Below are 22,570 nucleotides of genomic sequence, written 5' to 3'. Positions count from 1 at the left end.
ACACCTTCAGATTGTAAACAATTTAAATATAATCTTTTAAGGATTTCTCTAATATTTTTTTTCAGTATGTGAGTAATATAAAAAATTTTAAATATTAATTTTTAACAATTTTTGAATTAAAATTAGAAAAAAATAATAGCAATAATTTACTCGAATTTCTAATTCGAACTTAGATCGCAAAATAACTAAATGTCATTTGGTTTTTAGGATTATGAGTCCACAAAGAAATATAGTTATTTTGCTAAAACAATTTCCGTAATTTTTAAATACTTTTTTCTAATAAATTTCGCATTTATTCAACTTTAAAACACAACTATATTAATGCAAAAATAAGTAATATGTATGCATAAGCAGCATGCATGAAAGGCATTGTAGCGTAACTTTTAAGCTATTTAAAACTAGTACAAGCATGAAAAATTATGTAACTTGTGAGCAAAAAACTTAAAAACTATATAAAATAAATGAAAACAGCAATTGCAAGCATACATACTAACATTGATTAACATCATCACACAAGCACACATATAAACTTAACAGAAGCATACTATATATTATACACATATAAATATAATAAATAGCATAATTTACACTTTACTATAGTATAGTACACTAAATACTAATAAAAATGTGTATACATTTGTAACTTAAATAAATATTTCATTTAATTTGTATAATATATAAGCTAGTATTATTTTGGTAGTTTGGTTGCATGTTATGCCTTAATATCTGCTTACCGCTAAATAATTCGTTCTTTTCTATTATAACTTTTCGTATTGTTATTAGTTTTCCATTGATTGAAAGCAATTCCATACCTTTGTGGCCTCTTGGCAAAATTTCCAAATGCTTCACATTGTTTACTAAATCTCTTTAACACTTAATATTGCTAAACATTTAAGTCTGTCGTGTGGTTTTAGGTTCGCCTATTATTTGTTCGCAGTGTGTTCATATGTATATAGTGCGGTGTGTGTACACATTTAGGTAGTTATGTTATTGGTTAGTGTTTAGTTAGTGCAGAATAGCCTATAGTGCGGCGTTGAAAATTTATTAATTGTTTTCCAACAGCACACAGGCGACCAGACGGCACGTGTGTTTTAAGTAACTTCAGCCGCAAGTACAACACAGCCTATAGCTATAGAAATTTTGGCGGTAAATACACTGCATAAAAATGCATTTTCAGTTGCTACGCATATATGCGGTTACTGCTTAGGTATTATTGCGTCCTACGCACACTTTGCGTAATGCCTCGAGTTCGCTACGTTTCAAACGTATCTTGAACATGGCTTCTATAAAACTATGACAGTCGGTGGCGATGTCACCCTGCATCATATTTTCACGAAATAAATTCGCCAATGCTGCAATATCATCACAGCCGAGTATTGCTGTTTTATGTGTAAGGAATAATGCTAATGCGACGCGGAAGACAATCTGCGACAGAGAGAGAGATACCAACAATTATTTAATATCAAATTTAAAATAAATCATGCATTTAAGCCACCTTATAGCCCTCCGCGAAGACACAGTCCCAAATGCGCAGCACAGTTTCCACAGGAAGCACTTCAGCGAATATGCAAATGAACCATTTGCTCGCTATCACAGTATACGGTAAGCCTGATTTGGAGAAAAATTTTAAAGTTATTAAAGAAATATTAAATTTGTCGTTTAAATTTGCATTGAAATTAAAAAAGAAATTAAATTTTTAATAACAAAATATAAATTGTTTACCTAAATTTTCTATATGCCGATTAACTTGTGGCGCTCGTCTTATGATCATCTCCTTGAATACTGCCAAATCACGTAGTAGATTAGCCATATTTTTTGTATGATATTGTGGTACAATATTTTCGACAATATGTTTTAGCAGCCAAAATGATTTCTCTTCATCGTCTGTGACGATTAGCAGCAGTCCTGAAAGAGAAGATGATAAGAAGAAAGAGAAAATTAAAAAATTTCAAAAAAAATATTTAAAATTTCTAATAAAACATGAAAATTTTGAATAATGTTGAGCAAGAGTGTTTTTTTTTTTGTTGTTGTAACATTATAAACAATTTTACAAGCAATTTTGTATAATAAAACTGCGATGGTAGTGCTTGCAGGTTATAAAAGTGGTTTCGTATCGGTTATGTAGACAAAACTCTCGGAGAAACGTAAGGTATTTGTTTAAATAGAAATGAATATTATATATTTTCGACATTTGTTTCTAAGGACCCGTATTCGCTCAAGAAAGCATCTATGAATGACCATTATCCCCCTAACATCAAAAGTTCTGTCTCCACGACAGTCTACGTAATCAGGACAGATCCAAATTTTTACCGCCAAAAATGGTCAATTTGGCGGAATTCATCAAAATTATTTTGGAACGATTTCGGCGATTAAAACATCAACAAATAATAATTTTCAACTTAATAGCACGAACATCAGTTATATATACGCCAAACAATCCATTGCGATATCTTGCGCGACATATTTCACCAATTCTCCCAAGATGAGATCCATACCTGCGATATAATTCAATCCCTGACAATAGCCCACTTCGCGATTGTGATGCGCATATGCAACTAAGATATTGAAGAGACGTTCCTTTTTCGTATCGAAGTGAATATTGTCGGGAAATGTACGAGGTAGATCAATTGTTATGGAATCGCAGATTTCTTTCTCGTAATGTGCGCTCAACAAATTGCGATATAATGTGGGTGAGCGTTGTTGTAGTTTAGCAGCACCAGAAATTTTCATCCAAACATCGGCACGGAAGGGACCTGAAAGCGTACAGATATGTTTAATTTCAAGTCAAAAGTTTTAAAATGTATTCTGTAAGTACCTGGTATGCCCTTGCGTATGTACCGTTTCAATTTACTATCGATTGTCGTGAGATCAGCATTACGTTGCAGGATAGCTTCCCATTTCATGCGTCGCTTGGTGAGCGTCTTCAGGTAACCGGACATGAATTGCTCATAATTGCGATAATCAAAGTTATCCGAACGTTTAAAACCATATTCGTCAACATCGCTGTGGCAAGTAAACGAATAAACTTTAGTTAAACAAACAATTGCGTAGAAGAAAAGTAAATAACTTAGAGCAGATGATAAGAACTGTATGAGTCATTTATGAGATAACACAATTTTTGGCTAGTTAGATGTGTAAAGATAATTTAAACCAACTATACAAAGCAATAAAAAAAACAATTAAAATTATCAAATTGTTAATCTAATAAATTTTGTAGTTGTAAAGCAGGTGAAGAATATGACACTGATATTTTAAAAGTATTAATGTATGAGTGCTAACAAGTAATGTGATACACATTTCTTTTCTTTTTTAATCTAAATAACTTCAAACGCGTTTTATGAATTTTATTGCGTTTATTTAGCACTAAATCTGTTAGAAAAATGTCAAAATGTAAAAAACCAATGAATTTATCGATAAGCCGTCAAATCAATAATGACATTTAAAATTCGTTATCATATTTATCGCGAGGTTCGCTTTTATAACGAGTTTTAGGTCTAAACGTAGTAACAATTCCCGGTGTTTCTAAAATCAATAGATTACATGTATGAATTCATAAATAAATATGCACATAGAAACACACATACATACATGTGTAATAAATTAAAACAGTTATCCAAAACGGGTCAAGAAAATAATTTGTTATCGGACAGGCAGTAGTGGAACTGGTTAAAAGAAATGGGAACATACACATTTATACTGTGTACATGCTACCGTGCTTGGAAATGGAGTGAGGATGTAGCAGTAGTGTAATTAGCATAATTCACATAAAACATATTTACTTTCATAAACATTATTATAACCTAGCTGGTGACGCCTTGGCGCGTGATATAAATTTCAAATTGAATCGCATACACAAATAAAGATGAAAGCATAAATTCTATTTCCGCTTTCTCATTTATATAGAAATTATATTTTTTAAGTATAAAAATGTTAAAATAGCTTCGTGAAGCGAATTGGAACCGATTCATATTCAAATTTAATATTTTTTCATTACACATATTATTTAAAAAAATAATAGAATGAAATTGAACACAAATTGCATTGACATGACATTCGCCTAATAATTGAGCTGTTGCAATTTTACTGTATATATTGCACTAATAAGCTAGCAACAGCAATTGCAGATCGTATTTGTTATTAGTTATTATATATATATATAGTTATATATATATATAGTTATATTTAATTGTTAAACATTACAAACTAAACACAAGGCAATACTATTAACATAAATGTCGGCACATATTTCCAGCGCCTATTTTCCCACTGCTGATTCATTTATTTTTATAATTTACATGCAAGATTTACATACAAATGTATTGTGAGGTTTAGAGACAATAACAGTTGTTTGTAGTAAATCTATTTATACATGCTTTCTTAATAAACTAAAATGTATTTCGAAATCTTGTGTAAAAACTTTAGGCGTGCAAACACCCAGAGCATTTATTGTAAGTGTGTTGACGTACATATGTACATATGAACTTATGTACGTACATAAATTAAAGATTTTCTGCTTACTTTGAACGCCGTAATGCAGCTAAAGTGTTTAGCACTGCAGTTTGTAAAGGGAAAGCACGTGAGGCAGTAAATCAAAAAAAGGAAAATAAAAAGCGCGCTGTTGACTTGTTGATGGACAGCTGCGGCCTGGTTAAAGTGCTACAGCAGAATTTTGTACTATACATGACGTAATGAATGCTTACTACATACATATATAAAACATATGTATGCAAGCGACACAATTATTTGTCAAGGTGTGGCAGCATAAAACGCTTTTTAAAACTATTTATATACAGCAAGCATATTAATACCTATGTACATAAATATACATATGTAAATGTATGTGTGATTGCAAAGTGCTTAATTGACGCGTGGTTTGAAGTACTTTCGTAACTAAAATTATATTACACCCATATAATTATATGCCTAGCTTTGAAGTTGCTTCCATACGCAAAAAATTATATATTTCAACACAAAGTTTAAAAAAATAATAACTAACAAATCTAATTAATATAACTTTTTATTTACCAACCTGAATCGTGAATTGCTACTGGCTGCTAAATCCATAGGGATAGCTATTTAAAATTAGTGCTGCATACACGTTTAATCCCAACAAGTTTGTGGCAGATAGTTTTATCGGACGCTTATAAAATGTTGTAGCACCGGCTTCAAGCTTAAAACTAACACGTTTTCCTTTATTTATTTACAATATTCACTTTTACGCACTTTATATCCACATTGGCTTGTTATGAGCATTAACTTTTTGCAGTATATCGACTTCCTGTAACATTTGTATTATGAGTTGCACGCATAATTGCAATATAAACTATGCTAATAACGCTGCTCGAGAAGGTATTCACGTGAAACGACCAGTCATAACATCTGTAGAAAGCGTGTGAAATTATAATTATGTTGATATAAAGTAAAAATTATATCTACAATAATTGACTCTACATTAGAACACCTGTTTCAATCACAACAAGTGTATATATTTATTTAAACAGGCCGGCGGCAAATGATGCTACCACAGCTGCTCGCCGTAAGTTTATCGACATTCCCCAATTAAACCAATAACACAAACAAATCCAAAAGCAATTGAACTAAATATATCTACACAATACAAAATATATGCAAATGCGAACGATGGATATTTTGTACTCCTGCGGTAGAAGATTGTTAGCAGTTAGAATATTATTGAGGTACCATCAAATTCTGCAATTGTCCAGTTTAATATTACGAATTTCATTGAATAATACAGGTGTGTTCATAATTTGCAAATTCTTCTCCTTTGGCGCAATACACTAAATTGATAAGGAGATTAAAGATTTTCACTTGAAGCCCTCTTACGTATGTAGGTTGTTTTTTTCTTTTACATTTTACAGCCTTGCGGCTAATAATAATGTCAACGCCTCTATTTTTTACTGGGGGCGTATAGTGCTTTGACTTGGTTTTTATTTTATGAATATAATTTATTAAGTGACGTAGGTTTTTGTGCTCGTTGCAACATACACATGCAGGCAGGTAAAGGTGCCAATATAAATTCACACCATTAACTTAATATATACATTTTGCTTTTACGCACGGTTCTTCTACAATGCCAAAGTCCTTATCACATCACCTTTTCCTTACATTTCAATGAAATTAATATTTGTAATATATTATATTAGTTATAATTTTGTGTGTCATTAAATGCTTTTCATTTACAAAGCATTCTACCGTGAAATTATTTATTTTTTAACAATTACACTTTTTCCATCACCTGCTAATAGACACAATCGCGCGCTTCTTTCAACCACCTTTTCGCAGTGAGTATAAAAAATCTTAACAAAATCATTTTGTTTTGAACCCTCATTACTGCAAAAAAATTACGTCAATTTCGACTGCGGCGAACCAAATGTCAAGCAAAGAGGAGAGCCAATAGGGTGGCCAACACCTTACAAAATTATACAAAATTTCTTCTTACTTATTTGACTATTTTAATAATAAAAATGAAAATTGATTAAAATTATAACGTTCAGTAGTATTTTACTCAAATTTTGAATTATGTTTTATATGTATACAAATAATTTGTAACTAAACATAATCGTGTTAACTCGTTCCATGAAAAATAAATATTAATTTTTAATATTAGCTTATATTTATTTTGTTACTTTTTTTTAATAGAAGTAAAATAATTTCGCACTTATTAGGTAACAAGGCTTTGGATCACCCGTTATTTGCAAAATTCTTACCAACAGCGAATTCGAACAGCTGTTTGCAAAGTGTCAAAGCAAGTGTCAGTTTTTGTAATCGACAACGAGTCTTATGCAATGTCAAGCAACTAGGTAAAACAATTTAAACCATTTGCTTGGCATAATATTTACTTAAATTTTTAAAAGTTTATTTTATAGTTTGCTGTGAAAGGAGTAGACGGTGAAGCAGAGATCACCACGTTCCCATTAGTACGATTATCAGAAGCATTTAACGCCAAATTGCGCGTGTTAACTTCGTTGAGCAATCAGTAAAAGATGTTCCGAAAAGTCATATTTACTACACCAGCTACTGCTGTGCTTTTAGCAGCTGTGCCTGTGAAGCAATCGGAAGTGAAAGCAGGTGAAAATGTGGAGGCAAATACAAAATTCACGTGTAAGCCAAGTGAATTGCCACTGTATCAATCCTTGCACGAATTATACAGGTAGGATCGTACTTTTTGTTTTGTGTTCACAAATTATAAATAAACTCTTAATTTTGATAGTACTAAAAAGGAATCGCATCCGCCAAAAGACTCGCAGGCACGCCAAACTATTGAAAGTGGAGTACGCGTTGTCCGCACGGAAGTTCAAGCCGGTCTCAATGTGCTTGCTGAGCAAAAGGCAAATTTCGACAACTATTACGAAACGGCCAAAGCGCATACCCAATCCACTATCGATTACTTAAATGAACCGCAAAATGTATTGCCACGTAGCGGTGCAATCGCTGTCGGTGGTTTGTCCGGTTTCATTTTCGCTGCGCGTGGTGGTTTCATTAAGAAAGTGCTGTACACCACCATTGGTGCTGGCACAGTGGCCTCACTTTGCTACCCACGACAGGCGGAGGTATTTGCACGCGATGCGCTGGTACAAGCACGCAAAGGTTATGCTATTGCATATAACTTCATAAAAGGTGTAAAACCAGGTGAGGAAGGTACGCCCGAACCGGTCAGTAAATTCCCAACCAGCGTGGAAGACTTGAAATATCTAGCCTTAGACCTTTACGACGAAGCGAAAGAGGCAATATTTGGCAAGAAGCAATAAGCAAAACAATTAGTGAATATAATAGTAAAGAAAGTCAACTAACGAAAGGAGAGCTTAAGGACGTAATCGCATTAAATTTATAGTGAATTATGAAGAGTGAAAAACGGTGTATCTACAATTGCTAATAATGTACTATAAGACAGTGCGAAAGCAGCCGACGAACTTGTAAAATGTTAATATTCGAAAATAAATGAACTCTATGCAACTGGAGTTTTGGCAACTTTACAAAATAATTGTAACACAATTCTGCAATAAGTAGCTTCTTTTTGTCGAAATAAAACGAGTTAATAGCAATTTTTAAATAATGTAATGATTCAAATGGCATACGCATTATACTCTTAACAGACATAAAATAAACCAAAAGCGAAAGATGAGTAAAGTATTCGAAGTAGTTTATTTGGAGATTCTTAAAGAACAAAGCTTGAAGGCTTTTAAATGGATAAAATGTTTGAGGTAAGCTAAAGGAAGTGAATTGAAAAGGAAACCAATTCAAACCTTTTCGTACAGAAATTGCTATAAAACTGGTAAAGTAATTTCAAATTTAATTTTGTTCTTAACGGAAAATAGCTTCTTATCATCCGTTCAATTATGAATTCTAACCAGATTAGTTAGTATCCGGTTAGATCGCTTATTGTGAATATTTTTCATGGTGAATTGAGACGTTTAACAGATGTTTTTAATTTTGCTGTAATTTTTGTGTTTTCCTCTTCTATTGCGATTATTGAAATTTGATTTTAGTGATTTACAAATTAAAATATTGCGTTTAAAATTAAGATGGGATAAATCAAAAAGGGCTTCCAATATAAAGTGTAATTTTACTTTTTTTTTATTAGTATGCATGTATTGCATTTAGTCATACATGAGTTGTTCCAAAAAGGCGTTAAGCACTACGCCTGAATTTTGAAAGGAAATAAAATTTGATTAGTCGGATCTCTTCTCCGATTTATTGTGTGGATCTGATGAGTATCCAACAAATGATCAACTTAAAATATTACTAGAAATAGCAGATACATTTTTATTAGCAGTCCACATTGATGTTTATAGTTACACAAATAGCTGCCGGATCGCAGCTCTGGGCTCGACTGGGCTTTAAATTATTTTTTCCATTGAATGGCAGTCATATAACAATGTAACATGAAGCCAATATTTTTCAACATTAAATTTTTATTTAATAAAGAAAATGTATGCGTGTCCGCAATATCTAAAAAGTAGGTAAGAAGCCAGCAAATGTCACAACAAAAATGTGTTCAATTGTTTTGCGCAGCACTTTTGAAAAAGTGAAATTTAGATTTCTATGGGATTGTTAATAGGTCAATGCAGCAACCTACAATAGCTACACCTCATCTACAAACGAATTTTGTGCGTTTGAGTTTTTTAATTTCTTTATTTTTCGCACACCTTATTTTTGTTTATTCATTTCACTCTATTCCGCCATTCATAAGCATAAATTGGTAGAAAAAAAGTTGCCAACAAACGTCGTTGAGGATGATCTTTGTTGAGCTTTTATAATTTCATTTTTTATATTGTTAATAATAGGTTGCAAAAAACTGCTCTTAACGATGTTAATAATTGAAAATGCCAATCATCCTCCTCAGAGATAAAATCTTCGTACTGATGTGACTGTTTGTAATTTTTTATGCTTCAATTTAAACAGGGTGTGTACAGCAAATTGTTATAGAATTTATTTAATTAATAAATTTTGAAATAAGAGAGAAATTAAGAGTTTTTTAAGTTGGGACGTATTGTTTCTGATGATGGTATATGTATTTTAATAATTATTTTCATCGGCCTCTTACTCCAAATATTGAAGACGTGTTTTTGATTTTTTTATATTTAGTTATACACTAAGATTCGATCCTCAAATGTTACCAATAACTAAAGTGACATTTTAAATTTGACGCAAATTGTATCAAATAATTAAAACAAATAATTTTTCTTTACAATTTATTTGCTTCTTTGGGCAAGATTAGTCATTAATTAATTAATTTATTTAGTTATTAAATTATTGCCTGCATATTTTGATTAATTTGCAGTAAAAAATAGAAACATATTATTATAATTTTAATTGATTTTTCACTAACATATACATATAAAGTTCGACTTTCGGTTATGATAAGCTTATAACAACAGTGTGATGAAATGACTTTTACTATATACAAAATTAAATAAATTATTAAATTTCAATATTGCGATGCTACTTACATACATACGTACACATTCCTTAGCAATAAAAATATAAAAATAAATAAAAAAACAAAAAGCGAAATTCAGAAAATGTGAATTAAGAATTACATATAAAGTATAGTAAATATGTATAGTATTAAAAAGTAAATAATATAATAATAACTCAATATTAAATTATTACAAAATTCAACACATAATAAATTTGCGCTATTAGAAATTAAGTTATACAGCGTTTAACGTGTTTCACTAAATCTAAAAAAAACTGTATAACTACATTATTAAATTCATTTGCTTTTATTTAAATTTACTTAGAATTATTTCATCATTTAATTACGACTAACTACTTGCATAAATATAAATCACATAATTTATATAAATTAGTTAGTGTTTAACAGTGTAAATATTTAATTATTTTTTTTATTTTAAACTTTTGCAGATATTTCATAAATATGAAAACATGCCTATAAATAATGAAAAAAAAAAATGTTTAAGAAAGCACGGAACACAGTAATACCTAAAATATTGCGAACAAAACTAAAATTCCTAAATATTTACAGTCCATATGAAGTGATTGCAAGCCGCCCTTGTCACGAGTCACAGCTCTATCACGATACATTTTCCATGATCCAGGGCACGAAACGAGAGATGCGCGTGCAAACACCGGGTAAATTTGCCTCCGCACAGCCTATGCCCCATGAGATAATGCCGGCCAAGAAGAAGCGGCCGTCGGCGGATTTAACCTGTAAAAAAAGAAATATTTAGTAAAATAATAAAAAGCATACTAAAGTTTTCACTCTCACCTGCAACGGCCCACCAGAGTCACCTTGACATGAATCATGTCCGCCATTCTCATAACCCGCACACACGAATATATCCGGTATCGACTCTTGACGACCGGCGCGGGCAAACATGGATTCGCAAATGCCGTTACTCACAATCGGCACCGATACCTTAGTGTATGAAGAACACAAAAAATAAAGAATTATATATTTAGTGGGCTAAAAACTCCCAAATCACTAACCTCTTGCAACACGGACGCCAGTGTGCCGCCTTCACTGAGACGCCCCCAACCGGTCACTGTGGCATTCATGCCAATCAATAGACTGTCCGTTTGTGGTAGGCAGATGGGACTGACGTGCGGCGCAAATTCCACTGGTTGTTCGAGTTTCACCAAGGCCAAATCATATTCGTAGGTGAAGAAGTTATATTTGGGATGTACGACCTTCTTGGCCACACCACGCTCGATGTACGGCAGTTGTTCCTGCACGTGTGAGAAGTCGTATTCACCGACGCGTATGCGCATTTGAGAGATGAGTAGACTGGAAAAGGGGTGAACATTAGTGATTTAAAAGTGCTGTTAGAAAGTTTTATAAAAAAAAGTTACTTAACGGTTAAATAGTATTTAACGGTTACTTAATTACTTACTCATCGACACAGTGCCCCGCCGTTGCTATCCAATTCTCATTGATCAGTGCGCCACCGCAGCGATGCGTACTTGAGAAGCCGAAAAAGGTTGTGCGACGCACTGACACTTGCCAAGGCCAACGACCGAACGCCGCGCTCTTGCCTCCCACAATGCGTGTCTCCGGACGCGCCAAAACCGGAATGCCACATTCTACAAATCCGCCAAAAATATACACAGAAAAATAAGCGAGAAAGAAAAGAAAAAAGAAACCCCAATGAGTATTGAAAGATTAAGCGAGAAAACACATAAAATCTTTATGGGATTGCACGGCAACCCGAGAATGATTGAATGCAGTTAAATGATGGCTTAAATAGTCTGGCGGCCAATCAGCGACAGCAACACCCAACGCAGAACAGCGCTGATGCAAATGTCGTAGTCGGTGATAAATGAACCGAAACTCAAGCCATAAATAAAACATATGTATGTAGGAGCGAAGTGTGTTGTGTTGGGTTCCAGTGAAGTTGTAAAACTTACCGCTACGTGCGGCCGTGATGATTTTAATAGCGGTGCTATTATTCGTCAAACTATCGGAGATCTCATTCGATTCGATCGTCGTAAGATTGTGAGGCGACAATGTTTGCTGCTGCGGCGGCGGCTTCGGATGCGGATAATGTCCATAAGTGGGCATATTATGCGGTGCAGTAACAGCTGTGGTTGGTGAGGAGGGTGGCTTAGGCGACGATGACGGTGTGGAGGAATGTGATGATGAGATTGCTGATGATGCAGGTGATGATAATGAGGTGGTTGATGCTGGCGGCTTCGATGCTGGTGGGTGACGTGTAGGTGTCGTGGTGGACCATGTGGGCCGTTGTGTTGGTCTTATGGGCGGCATCGAGGCGGTTGTATGCGCCGTAGATGATGATGTTGAAGTCGATGATGTCGAAGTGGGTTTATACTTTTGTGTTGTTGTGGTTGTTATTGCTGTTGTTGGTTTTCCTGTAGACGACGACTGCAGTGGATAAATTGTGCCGTCGCCGACGCTGCTGGGCACACCACTTTCGCTAATGACCCAATTGGGCGTGGTTGGGCGCGTGTAAGGACGCGTTGTCGTTTTTACCGTAGTACTGCTTGGTAATCGCGTATTTGTTGCTGTTGTACCCGTTGTTGTAGTTGTTGTAGCGCTGACAGTGCCTGTGGTGGTCGACAGTGATGTGGCTGGCACTTTCGTTGGTGGCTTTGCATAAATAGGCGGCGGTCGATATTGTTGCTGGTGGTACTGGTGTTGGTACTGCAAATTTAAATTATGAGTTTGAAATTATTCAATGTTATTTATGTCTATGCGGTGTTCATGTCGGTGAAGATTTTTCATATGTCAGAAATCAATTTTTCATTTCAATGCACCCAAAAACAACAAGCGCATGCGCGAACGCACTCGTTCGCTGGTTAATACCGTGTAGCGGTCATCATGTGGCTTGCCGGTGAATGATTGCAAGCATCAACAGACATGAGCTTACAAAAATGAAAAAATAAGGTAGTAAGTAGGGCCTGGGGCGCTGTACTTAAGCCTTGCACACAATAGCCAGCTATAGACGCTTACATTTTTAGGAATTTATTACGACTGTGCACAATTTTGTGGGTTTATCGAAATTACTTGAAGATATACGGGAAAGAGAAACAAAGCAGCTGATTGCAAGGCGGTACTCAATTCTATCCACATGGTTTGAAGAGAAGCTCAGTTTTTTGAAGTAGGAACTAACCTATGCTGAATCTCCCATACTAACTGTGGGACAAGGTGGTTCACTAGGGAACCTTCGAGGTATTTGAATTCCAAATGGAAAAATATTTCGCGACTAAAATCGGTTGTCCTTGAAATAATTATCATTCTTTAAGAGTTAATTATATTTTTGAAACTGAGCTCGTGAGAAGCGTGGAAATCAATTAGGTCCGAGACCGGTCGTGGAAACTACGATTAGAAATAACATAACCACAAATTCTCAGATGGTTTCCTTGCTTATAGACTCGAAAGTCCGATACAACAATTGAAGAAGTTCTCCAACTCGATTGGATGTTGTAAGGTTCCTTATGATAAAACTTGGCTTCGCACCTATGTAGCTCTATGGATTCTTTAGAAGACAAACGATATGTATCTAGCATGTTAGTAACGACCTCTAAAACTCCTATTTTGATGATTTACTATGAGATCTATGCTGGTTTACAGACGACATCAAAGAGACTGCCTTTTAACTAATATGCTTAGAGACCTAGTACGAATATTTAGTGCGGCGCAATTTTTCGATGACGAGCTATTGTGGAAAGAGGAAAAGAAAACATATCACGTAAACTCAAATTGGATCAAATTCGATTGTCGACGTCGGTTATACTTTCTCTCAGATAAGTAGAATATAATTTGGGATTATTGGATCGGCTATCAGAGAATTGAAAAGGTTATACCGTCTATACTATTTTGGAAACTATAACTTCGTAAGTCAACTATATGATATCTTGAAAAATATTAATATTGAACTTAAATGCGACAATACCGAAGAGACAGAAGTAAAAAAACTCAGTATCTCAAAATGAAAGTAGTTCTGGAGAGGTTAGAGAGAAAGGTCTGGACAAGTCCATCTTCATTTAAGAGCTAAGTTGATTCAGTTACCTTTTCCAGCGGGAATAATAAAGACCACCAAAGTCAGTATACTTCACTTAGATTGTCTTTCCATAGATGTAGAGAACACTTCACTTCAAAGCAAGTCGCTGGCGCTACTGTCACATGCAATTAGGCCCTTATGCTGTCTCAAATCATTTACCTATAGACATAGACGGGACATTGTGTGATCAGCACATGCAGCCGCTTGCTGCATGCCACACACACACAAATTAGACGTCGCACTTTCAGTTACTGATACACTTTAGCGGATCAATCGGCCGAACAGCACAGCACAAGTGGACGCGTAGCATAGCATGGCATAGCTTAGCCGTACCACACCCAAATGACGGGCAATCTTTCATCAGCTATTTTCAAACAATAAAATGTCGCTCAAGGCTAGATAAACATTTTTATACTCGTATGCGCAACAAAGTTGATTTGTTGTTGGCATTGTTGTTGTTGTGTGCGCGATAATCCGCCCATGCCGCATAAGTATGCAAACATCGAGGCAGAAATTTGTCAGTTTGTCAGTGAGTGAGTGTTTAAGTAAATGACCTCGGCATGTGGTCCAGCCAGAGGTAGTCCGTTCCAAAATGTCGAGAACAATGTGTAGGGTTTTACATATGCACGCACGTACATACCTGTTGTTGTTGTTGGTGCCACAAGTTAGTGCCTGCCGATGACGAAGTTGCGGAAGTGGTGGAGGAAGCCGTTGAGGAGGAGGAGGGCGAGGTGTACGACGGCTGTGGACGCGTCAACGACAGCGCCGATATTGGCGTTGTTGGCGCACTGACCGCCGCTGATGAGGGCGATGCTGACGGTTTGTCTGTTGCTGGTTGCGTAGACGTTGACGGCACGGGTCTTCGCGTCGAATAAACAATACCGGCTGTAGTGTGTTGTTGTGTCACGTGGTAGCTGGGCAAATGCGACTGCGGCAAGATGGGTTTCTTTGTTGGCTTTGATGGCTTCGAGGGACGCAGACCGGTCGGTTTCTCCCAGCTGGGCGGTCGTGGTTTGGTAATAAAATTCGGCTCAGTCGTCATGTGCCAGTGGTGCTGCGTTACGGCTGTCAGCTGTGGTGATGTATTCCAGTGATCTGCGGAAAGTCATGAATTTATATGAGAGACACACAAAAGTATGCATGGGTAAGTAGACTTGCAAATCAGTTTTAGAGTAAATACTTTGAAGTAGGGATAACCTTATCTTAGAAGATTTGTATTTGAAATGCATATTTTGCGAGACCAATATTCGTAACAGACAGCTGGGAATTCTATTTTCGCAGAAGACTATTTCGCAAAACCGGAAGAATTAATATAAGTATTGAACTATTTGACGTTAGAAGATTTCAGAAAATTTCAAGATTCTTATACTCCTTTAAGGAACCGAAGAGTACAATCGTTTTTATGAATTTCTCATGTCGGTACTTAATGAATTTTGCAAATCTTATTGTATTGAATTCCAATATACTACTTATAGAGGATAACCATTATGTACACATTCTTTAATAGAAGGTACTCACTTGACGCAGTGGCCGCAGCCGGCTGCAAATCTTGCAATACTGCATTCGAGGTCCACAGCGCATTGGAGTCCTCCGTTGAAGTGGTTGTCTTCGTCGTCGTCGACGCTGTTGAAGATGAGGCGGAGAGCGATGTTGTTGTACCCACAGTTGAGGGTTTTGCATATTGAGGCTTATACAAAGCGCCCTGATGATGCGGTCCAGACGGACGTATGACCAGCGTTCCAGCGCCATGCGGTCGTTCAATAGTAGTCATGCCACTGCAACGAGATACATACAAAACTATGAATATATTATATGGCGTACCGCACCGCTTAAACTCACCTTATACTGGGTTTGTGTGGTTGATGCGGCGGCCGAGGTCGATGATTCACGCCAGCAATGCCCAACGGTTTGGTGGGACGCGTATACGAAAACGTCTGCGGCATTACAATATTCTCCGTATAATTGTGTGCACAACACGAGCCGAACATGAACGAATCGACGCACATACCCACATGCCGACCCTCCGACTTGATGCACTCCCACACGAACATGCAAGTGCCCTCGATGCGACCAATCGAACAGGGCTTCTGACTGATTTTGAAATTTTGACTGCGTTGCAGCTGATTCACCGACAGCGCGGCATCACCATCTGGTATGCTGTAAGCGCCGGCTGCAGCCAACGAGGCAGCCGATGGCAGTTGCAGCGCGTTGAATGCATACGCCGCACTGCCGCCGATACTGTGCGGCTGGCGATAGTTGTTGCTATAAGCATCCGCGTACTCAACGTCATCGTCGTCGTCGTTGCCGCGCTGGCTTAGTCTGCTACTTGTGTAAAAGTTGTAAGCTTCGGCAAGTGTATCGCCCGCTCTGGGCGCGCCAAATGCGGCTGTCGCTGTGGGCAGTTGTCCGCATAACTGCATAAGACAATTGGCTAATAGTAAGGCTAGTAATACTTCTATTATTTGGTTTAGGCAAGCGTTGACTCGTGTGCGCCTGACGGGCGCTAATGAGGACTTTAGGTGCGACCATGACGTGTCGGTTGCTTGTGTTGTGCTACGCGGTTGCAGCGACAGCTGTCTGCTCTGGCACGCTTTTCCATCTGCCGCATACGCTGTGGTCGACATTTGTGGTAGCCATTTCTCCATCCGCTCGGAATGTTTCGCGTTTGCTTCACATAATCGTCGCCCCTTGCGTTTAGTATGTCGCTGTTGTTGTACAGTCGACTCTGCTGCTGTATACAGCAATTGTGTTGATTTCTGTGTTCGGGTAGACCGTTGTTGTCGGTCTCTGCTGCTTCCAATGTCCACTTGTCTCGTGTCCGTGACTAGCCATCTTCGACTATAACAATTATTGTTATTCCACATGTTGCACAAATATGAAAATTCTATAAAAGAAAAACACAGAAAGTGGTTATTAATAAATGTATTTCTAAGGAATCTCTGACTCACATAGTGCGGTTAAGGGACCACGTGTTTTACGGGTTTCATATGACCGCATCGATTTTTTGCAGCCCTACTTTGCCTCTGTACTTTCTAGTCTCAACCCTTTCTCAGACATACAGCCTTCGATATTACCAACAGGGTCATAGGTATCTAATAGAAAGTGCTTTGAATATTTAATTAATGCATTTCATATGCCGATAAGACATGATGGCAATCAAAACATGTCAAGTCAAGTGAAACGCTGCTTGTAGCCCAAGCAAGACCAGACAGCTTACTCAACGGCAGACAGTGGACAATCAAGTTCGCCAGCGACCGCGTCCAGTCAATCCACCTGGTCGGCTGCACATGATGGTGTGGTCAGTCACATGGGAAACGGACAATGGGAGAATGGGTGGACGGAAGGCGGTCAGTTAGTCAAAGCGGTGAAGAAGTCAAATGCTTTTCCAGTTAATGGACAATGAACGAAGTTGTCAATTTAATAGGGGGACGGCAAAGCTAGTTCGTGCGGTGCTTGCATTATCAACTGGTACTCGTATATATGTATGTACAGCTAATATATATATTTTAGATGGAGAATCTAATAAAATGTTTATTTATATGCACATATATTTGTATGTATGTGTGTATATAAAATCAAGAAAACAAATCAAAACAAACACACTGATTAATGAATGAATGAATTGTGTAAAGAAAGAAAGAAAAAGTGGCAACAAGAAATAAAGAAAGAAGGCAAGAAAGAAAGCGCGCGACGTTGCAAAGCTCTGAGTCTGTGTCTGTCATAGAGATTTTTCCCTCCCATTGAGGCGGCGCTGAAAGGAGGACAAGCAAGACAGCGCCAAGCGGGCATGTATGCAAGCAGACAGGCAGACGGACGGACGGAGAGGCTGACAGATGTATGGGCGCGTAGTCAAATCAGCCGGGTGGGCACGACTGGCAGGGTTTGGCAGTCATCAGACGAGCGAAACCTGCCAACCGGCAATTAGCTACAACGCATTGTAACATTACAAATCTTAACACTGCATTTTCATGTATTGTTGTTGTTATTGTTGGTGTTGCATGTGGCAAGTGCAGTGACTGTTGCGGTGCAGCAGACAAGACAGGCGGCAGCAAGTAAACTGCATAGAAAAAACAATAAGCAAAGTAAACACTGTTGCTGCGTAGAGTGTGGCAACAGCAGAAAAAACAACAAAAACAAAAACGCTCCGGCAACAGCGGCATTAACAAACAAATGCTTGTTGTTGTTGTTAATGTGGAAAAAGTGACGAGTTGGACAAAACCATTGACTGGTTTAATTGCAACTTTTCACTTTTGCCAGTGCATACAATGGCTTGCAGCTGAAAGCAAAAACAGCAGCAAAAGCAAAAAAACAATTACAAATGCAACTAAATGAAAATAGAACAACGCCACTCTATTGCTGTGGTGCAATAATAAATTAGAGATAAAATAAAATCAAACAGAAATGCTAAATTTCGAATGGAGATCTATATAAAGATAGTATATAGGGTGAACCAGAAGTCCGTTTGCAGCGAAATTTTGTCCAATTTGAAATATACTTGTCTATATCTGAAACCGTTATAAGCACCCCTCCCAATTTTGAAGCCTAATGGTGGCTATTAACTTCGATATCCTAATCTATTTAACTCTTATGAAGCGCGTTATGTTTTTCTTTGCGATCTGGCATCCCTATGTTTCATAAGTGTTCACCCAAGCGTTAGAGAGTCAACGTTCAAGGCTACACAGTGTTATTATTGTTGTAGCAAAAATTTGTTGGCACACTTTTACTTTTTTTTTTTTAATTTAACTACTATTCCTGTTGCATGCATCGCTCTCGACTGTGAATTATTGACACAAAACGATGTGCTTTTGCGGTTTTGCCTCATTCCATGTCGCGGACACTTTGTCATTCTGTCTTTCATTGTTGTTGTTGCAATTGTTTCGCCTCGAATGTTTCCTCCTTTGCCTATGGTCATTAGCCATGCAACAAGTTGTTATTTTTTCCATTTCTTCTCAGTTTTTCTTGCAAGAAATTAATTATTTTATTTTTTTAGTTTTGCATTTCATTCTTTTTTTCAAGTGCATTTTCCCCTCTCTCTTTCACCTTTCAACATTTTTAATTAGTGTTTACATTTTATTCGAATTTTTGTCTGTCTGTAGCATTGCAGTGCCGACAAATTAACAACGCCAAGGACCCGAATGAATATGATGCGCTACTGCAGCTGGCTGATGAGGTGTTCGTTCATGTTTGCAAGTATGTACGAGTAACGTGTATGCAACATGTGACGTTTGAGGCCGCCGAAAAGTGAAAATAATTAATTGGTTTCTCTGGTTAATTATTTAGCATTTTGATTTGACAATCGGGTTTCTGTCAATTATCACATTGAGTGTCTTTTTCTTTCGTGATTTTCGTGAAGTTTGGCCTTTACAGTGTACCTAGGTTTTATTTCTCATACAGGTGTCAAATCGCTTTCGAATATCTTATAGGTTATATAGGTCTCTTTTCCTCGAAGACATTTCAGTGTATTGAATAAGTCTCCTTAAGGGGGGGTAAGGTTTGACAAATTTTGTTTTTCAATTTTTTTTTTTAAATTTTTTTTCTGAACCATCAATATCTCAAGAATATTGTGTTAAAATTTTAGGTCATTCGGAGAAAAACTAACGAAGTTACAGCAGGTTGAATAATGGTACCTCCAGCTATCTGCGCTGAGTGTACAAAACTTTGAATCGATTTTCCCAAATATGTCATTTTTAAAGTCGGTGACCAGCCTACGGAAAAAACTACTGCATCGATCGTTTTGAAATTTTGAACAAATATTCTACATATACATATATAGCTCTCTAATGACGTCGAGTTTTTCCAAAAATTTTAAATAATAACAATTTTACAATAACAAATAGGTCGATTTTTTCGTCTAAAATCGTCATTTTGGCTTGAAAATGGTACCAAAAATTGAAAAATTTAAAAATTAAAAAAAAACTCGACGTCAATTGAAAGATAAACTAATAAACTAAAGAAAGCATTTTGATTTTTCGGATGATCCAGTGATGCTGTAGGCTGGTCACCGCACAACAACTTTTTTTCGAGGTGCCTGCAGAGATCGACGATAAATCCGTTACTCCTCGCTATTTTGTTTTAAGTATCCTTCAAATGTTGCACTTTCATAAAATAATAAGTAAAATAAACCTACAGCATAATTTTTTCTAAAAAAATTCATGAAAAAAGGTATTTTTTCGACGAAACAAACAAGGCCTCCACTCCGTTTGGGTGGCGTCTTATTGTGAGGGAAACAGAAGAATGGCGCGCTGTTATCGATTCGGCTATAATTGGATAAATGGTTCTTACGCCAATTTTATGAAAAAATGAAGCGACTTAACGAAGGTTTCAAGACCGGAGCATCCTCATGTAGAGACCAAGGTGGTAATCTGGTAACCGATGTCCAGGGCATACTGGGATTATGGAGGGAACACTTCTCCGACCTGCTGAATGGCAGTGAGAGTACAACACCAGGAGATGGCGAACCCGATCCCCCAATCGATGACGATGGAACAGATGTTCCATTACCCGACCATGAAGAAATTCGAATAGCAATTACCCGCTTGAAGAACAACAAAGCAGCGGGGGCCGATAGATTACCGGCAGAACTATTCAAATACGGCGGCGAAGAACTGATAAGGTGCATGCATCAGCTTTTTTGCAGAATATGGTCGGAAGAAAGCATGCCTGACGATTGGAATCTCAGTGTGCTCTGCCCAATCCATAAAAAGGGAGATCCCACAATCTGCGCCAATTACCGTGGGATCAGCCTCCTAAATATCGCATACAAGGTTCTATCGAGCGTATTGTGTGAAAGACTAAAGCCCACCGTCAACAAACTGATTGGACCTTATCAGTGTGGCTTTAGACCTGGAAAATCGACAACTGACCAGATATTCACCATGCGCCAAATCTTGGAAAAGACCCGAGAAAAGAGGATCGACACACACCACCTTTTTGTCGATTTTAAAGCTGCTTTCGACAGCACGAAAAGGAGTTGCCTTTACGCCGCGATGTCTGAATTTGGTATCCCCGCAAAACTAATACGGCTGTGTAAATTGACGTTGAGCAACACCAAAAGCTCCGTCATGATTGGGAAGGACCTCTCCGAGCCGTTCGATACCAAACGAGGTTTCAGACAAGGTGACTCACTATCGTGCGACTTCTTTAACCTGATGCTGGAAAAAATTATGAGAGCTGCAGAGCTAAACCGAGAAGGTACAATCTTCTACAAGAGTGTACAGCTCCTGGCGTACGCCGATGATATTGATATCATCGGAAGCAACAACCGCGTCGTTTGTTCTGCTTTTTCCCGCATGGATAAGGAGGCGAAGCGAATGGGTCTGGAGGTGAATGAGGACAAGACGAAATATCTCCTGTCATCAAACAAACAGTCGGCGCATTCGCGTCTTGGCTCCCACGTCACTGTTGACAGTCATAACTTCGAGGTCGTAGATAATTTCGTATACCTGGGAACCAGCATCAACAACACGAACAATGTCAGCCTCGAAATCCAGCGCAGAATAACTCTTGCCAACAGGTGCTACTTTGGACTGAGTAGGCAATTGAACAGTAAAGTCCTCTCTCGACGAACCAAAATCAAGCTCTACAAGTCACTTATCATTCCCGTCCTGCTTTACGGTGCAGAAGCTTGGACGATGTCAACATCAGATGAGACGACACTAGGAGTTTTCGAGAGGAAAATTTTGCGCAAGATTTATGGTCCTCAGAACATTGGCAACGGCGAATACCGCAGACGATGGAACAATGAGCTGTACGAGTTATACGACGACATTGACATAGTTCAGCGAATAAAAAGACAGCGGCTACGCTGGCTAGGTCATGTTGTCCGAATGGACGAAAACACTCCAGCCCTGAAAGTGTTCGATGCAGTACCCGCCGGAGGAAGCCGAGGAAGGGGAAGGCCTCCACTCCGTTGGAGGGACCAGGTGGAGAGCGACCTGGTTACACTTGGGATCTCCAACTGGCGCCGAACTGCAAAGGAGAGAGACAGGTGGCGCACTATCGTCGATTCGGCTATAACCGGCTAAACGGTTGCAACGCCAATCACATACATACGCCAATTACCTATATATATGTATATACAATCTAAACCATATTATAAATTATAAGTTTTAACTATGAAATTCTAAACGATTTCAGCAAAGGTTCTAGATATAGTTTTATTAGATCATTCGAGGAAGATCATCTGAAATTTAAAGAAACTCTCTCACTCGTCTCAGATATTCTAGACAAAAAAAAAAGACAAATGAAACTAAGGTCGAGTTTCGACCGCAAAATTTTGTTATAACAAACCTAGCGTCATATTTTGTGATATATCATTCAAATTGTACATTCTCAATTATTTTCGGATACGTGAAAGCTATTGGATTATATTCTTATATATTCCTTTAGGTTATGTTGAATTCTGAACATAACTATGAAAATATTTTCAAACGAGTTTTTATTGTGTAATGCAGCCGAGACCTCATTATAGTGGAATTTATTCTGGGTTTCGAGCCTCCATATTCAATTATCTCAACTCTACGGTTGCTGAGGTTTCTTAAATCATTGAAAAACGGAATACAACT

At 37.4% G+C, this 22,570-nt stretch overlaps 3 protein-coding genes across 6 annotated transcripts in view; 1 reads left to right on the top strand and 2 right to left on the bottom strand.

Annotated features, from left to right (window-relative positions):
• Window positions 1-270: 270 nt before the first annotated feature.
• On the bottom strand, window positions 271-6,401 carry LOC105216673 (growth hormone-regulated TBC protein 1-A). 3 transcript variants are annotated; one of them, XR_003752684.2, is made up of 8 exons: window positions 6,257-6,401; window positions 5,030-5,379; window positions 2,816-3,003; window positions 2,496-2,753; window positions 1,723-1,905; window positions 1,496-1,608; window positions 813-1,425; window positions 271-764 (listed from the first exon to the last, which is right to left on the bottom strand). XR_003752684.2 is itself a non-coding variant. In XM_011191281.3 (7 exons), the coding sequence occupies exons 2-7, from the start codon at window positions 5,062-5,064 to the stop codon at window positions 1,204-1,206; spliced, it is 999 nt and encodes a 332-aa protein (XP_011189583.1). In that variant the 5' UTR covers window positions 5,065-5,379; window positions 6,257-6,401; the 3' UTR covers window positions 271-1,203. The 3 variants fall into 3 exon arrangements, 2 of the variants coding, with proteins under 2 accessions (XP_011189583.1, XP_011189585.1); XM_011191281.3 differs by having other exon boundaries at window positions 271-1,425; XM_011191283.3 differs by having other exon boundaries at window positions 271-1,425; window positions 6,243-6,262.
• Window positions 6,284-8,151, top strand: LOC105216672 (MICOS complex subunit MIC27). 2 transcript variants are annotated; one of them, XM_011191279.3, is made up of 4 exons: window positions 6,284-6,302; window positions 6,687-6,821; window positions 6,888-7,171; window positions 7,232-8,151. In XM_011191279.3, exons 3-4 carry the CDS (start codon window positions 7,005-7,007, stop codon window positions 7,767-7,769), a joined length of 705 nt encoding a protein of 234 aa, XP_011189581.2. In that variant the 5' UTR covers window positions 6,284-6,302; window positions 6,687-6,821; window positions 6,888-7,004; the 3' UTR covers window positions 7,770-8,151. The 2 variants fall into 2 exon arrangements, with proteins under 2 accessions (XP_011189581.2, XP_011189582.2); XM_011191280.3 differs by having other exon boundaries at window positions 6,876-7,171.
• A 2,250-nt stretch (window positions 8,152-10,401) lies between these two features.
• LOC105216671 (serine proteinase stubble) overlaps window positions 10,402-22,570 on the bottom strand; it is a 69,392-nt gene continuing 57,223 nt past the window's right edge. The window contains exons 5-12 of the mRNA XM_054228750.1: window positions 15,846-16,890; window positions 15,525-15,781; window positions 14,647-15,101; window positions 11,893-12,646; window positions 11,379-11,568; window positions 10,975-11,272; window positions 10,754-10,903; window positions 10,402-10,693 (exon numbers count right to left, since the gene is read on the bottom strand). Of these exons, the coding sequence (XP_054084725.1) occupies window positions 10,559-10,693; window positions 10,754-10,903; window positions 10,975-11,272; window positions 11,379-11,568; window positions 11,893-12,646; window positions 14,647-15,101; window positions 15,525-15,781; window positions 15,846-16,870 (3,264 nt within the window). The 5' untranslated portion in view covers window positions 16,871-16,890 and the 3' untranslated portion in view covers window positions 10,402-10,558. The remainder of the gene's footprint in view (window positions 10,694-10,753; window positions 10,904-10,974; window positions 11,273-11,378; window positions 11,569-11,892; window positions 12,647-14,646; window positions 15,102-15,524; window positions 15,782-15,845; window positions 16,891-22,570) is intronic.

Source organism: Zeugodacus cucurbitae, chromosome 2 (genome assembly GCF_028554725.1).
Source record: "Zeugodacus cucurbitae isolate PBARC_wt_2022May chromosome 2, idZeuCucr1.2, whole genome shotgun sequence".
In the NCBI taxonomy this organism is placed as follows: domain Eukaryota; kingdom Metazoa; phylum Arthropoda; class Insecta; order Diptera; family Tephritidae; genus Zeugodacus; species Zeugodacus cucurbitae.
The sequence above is the reverse complement of the archived record's forward strand: the minus strand, read 5'-3'. Positions and strand labels throughout refer to the sequence as shown.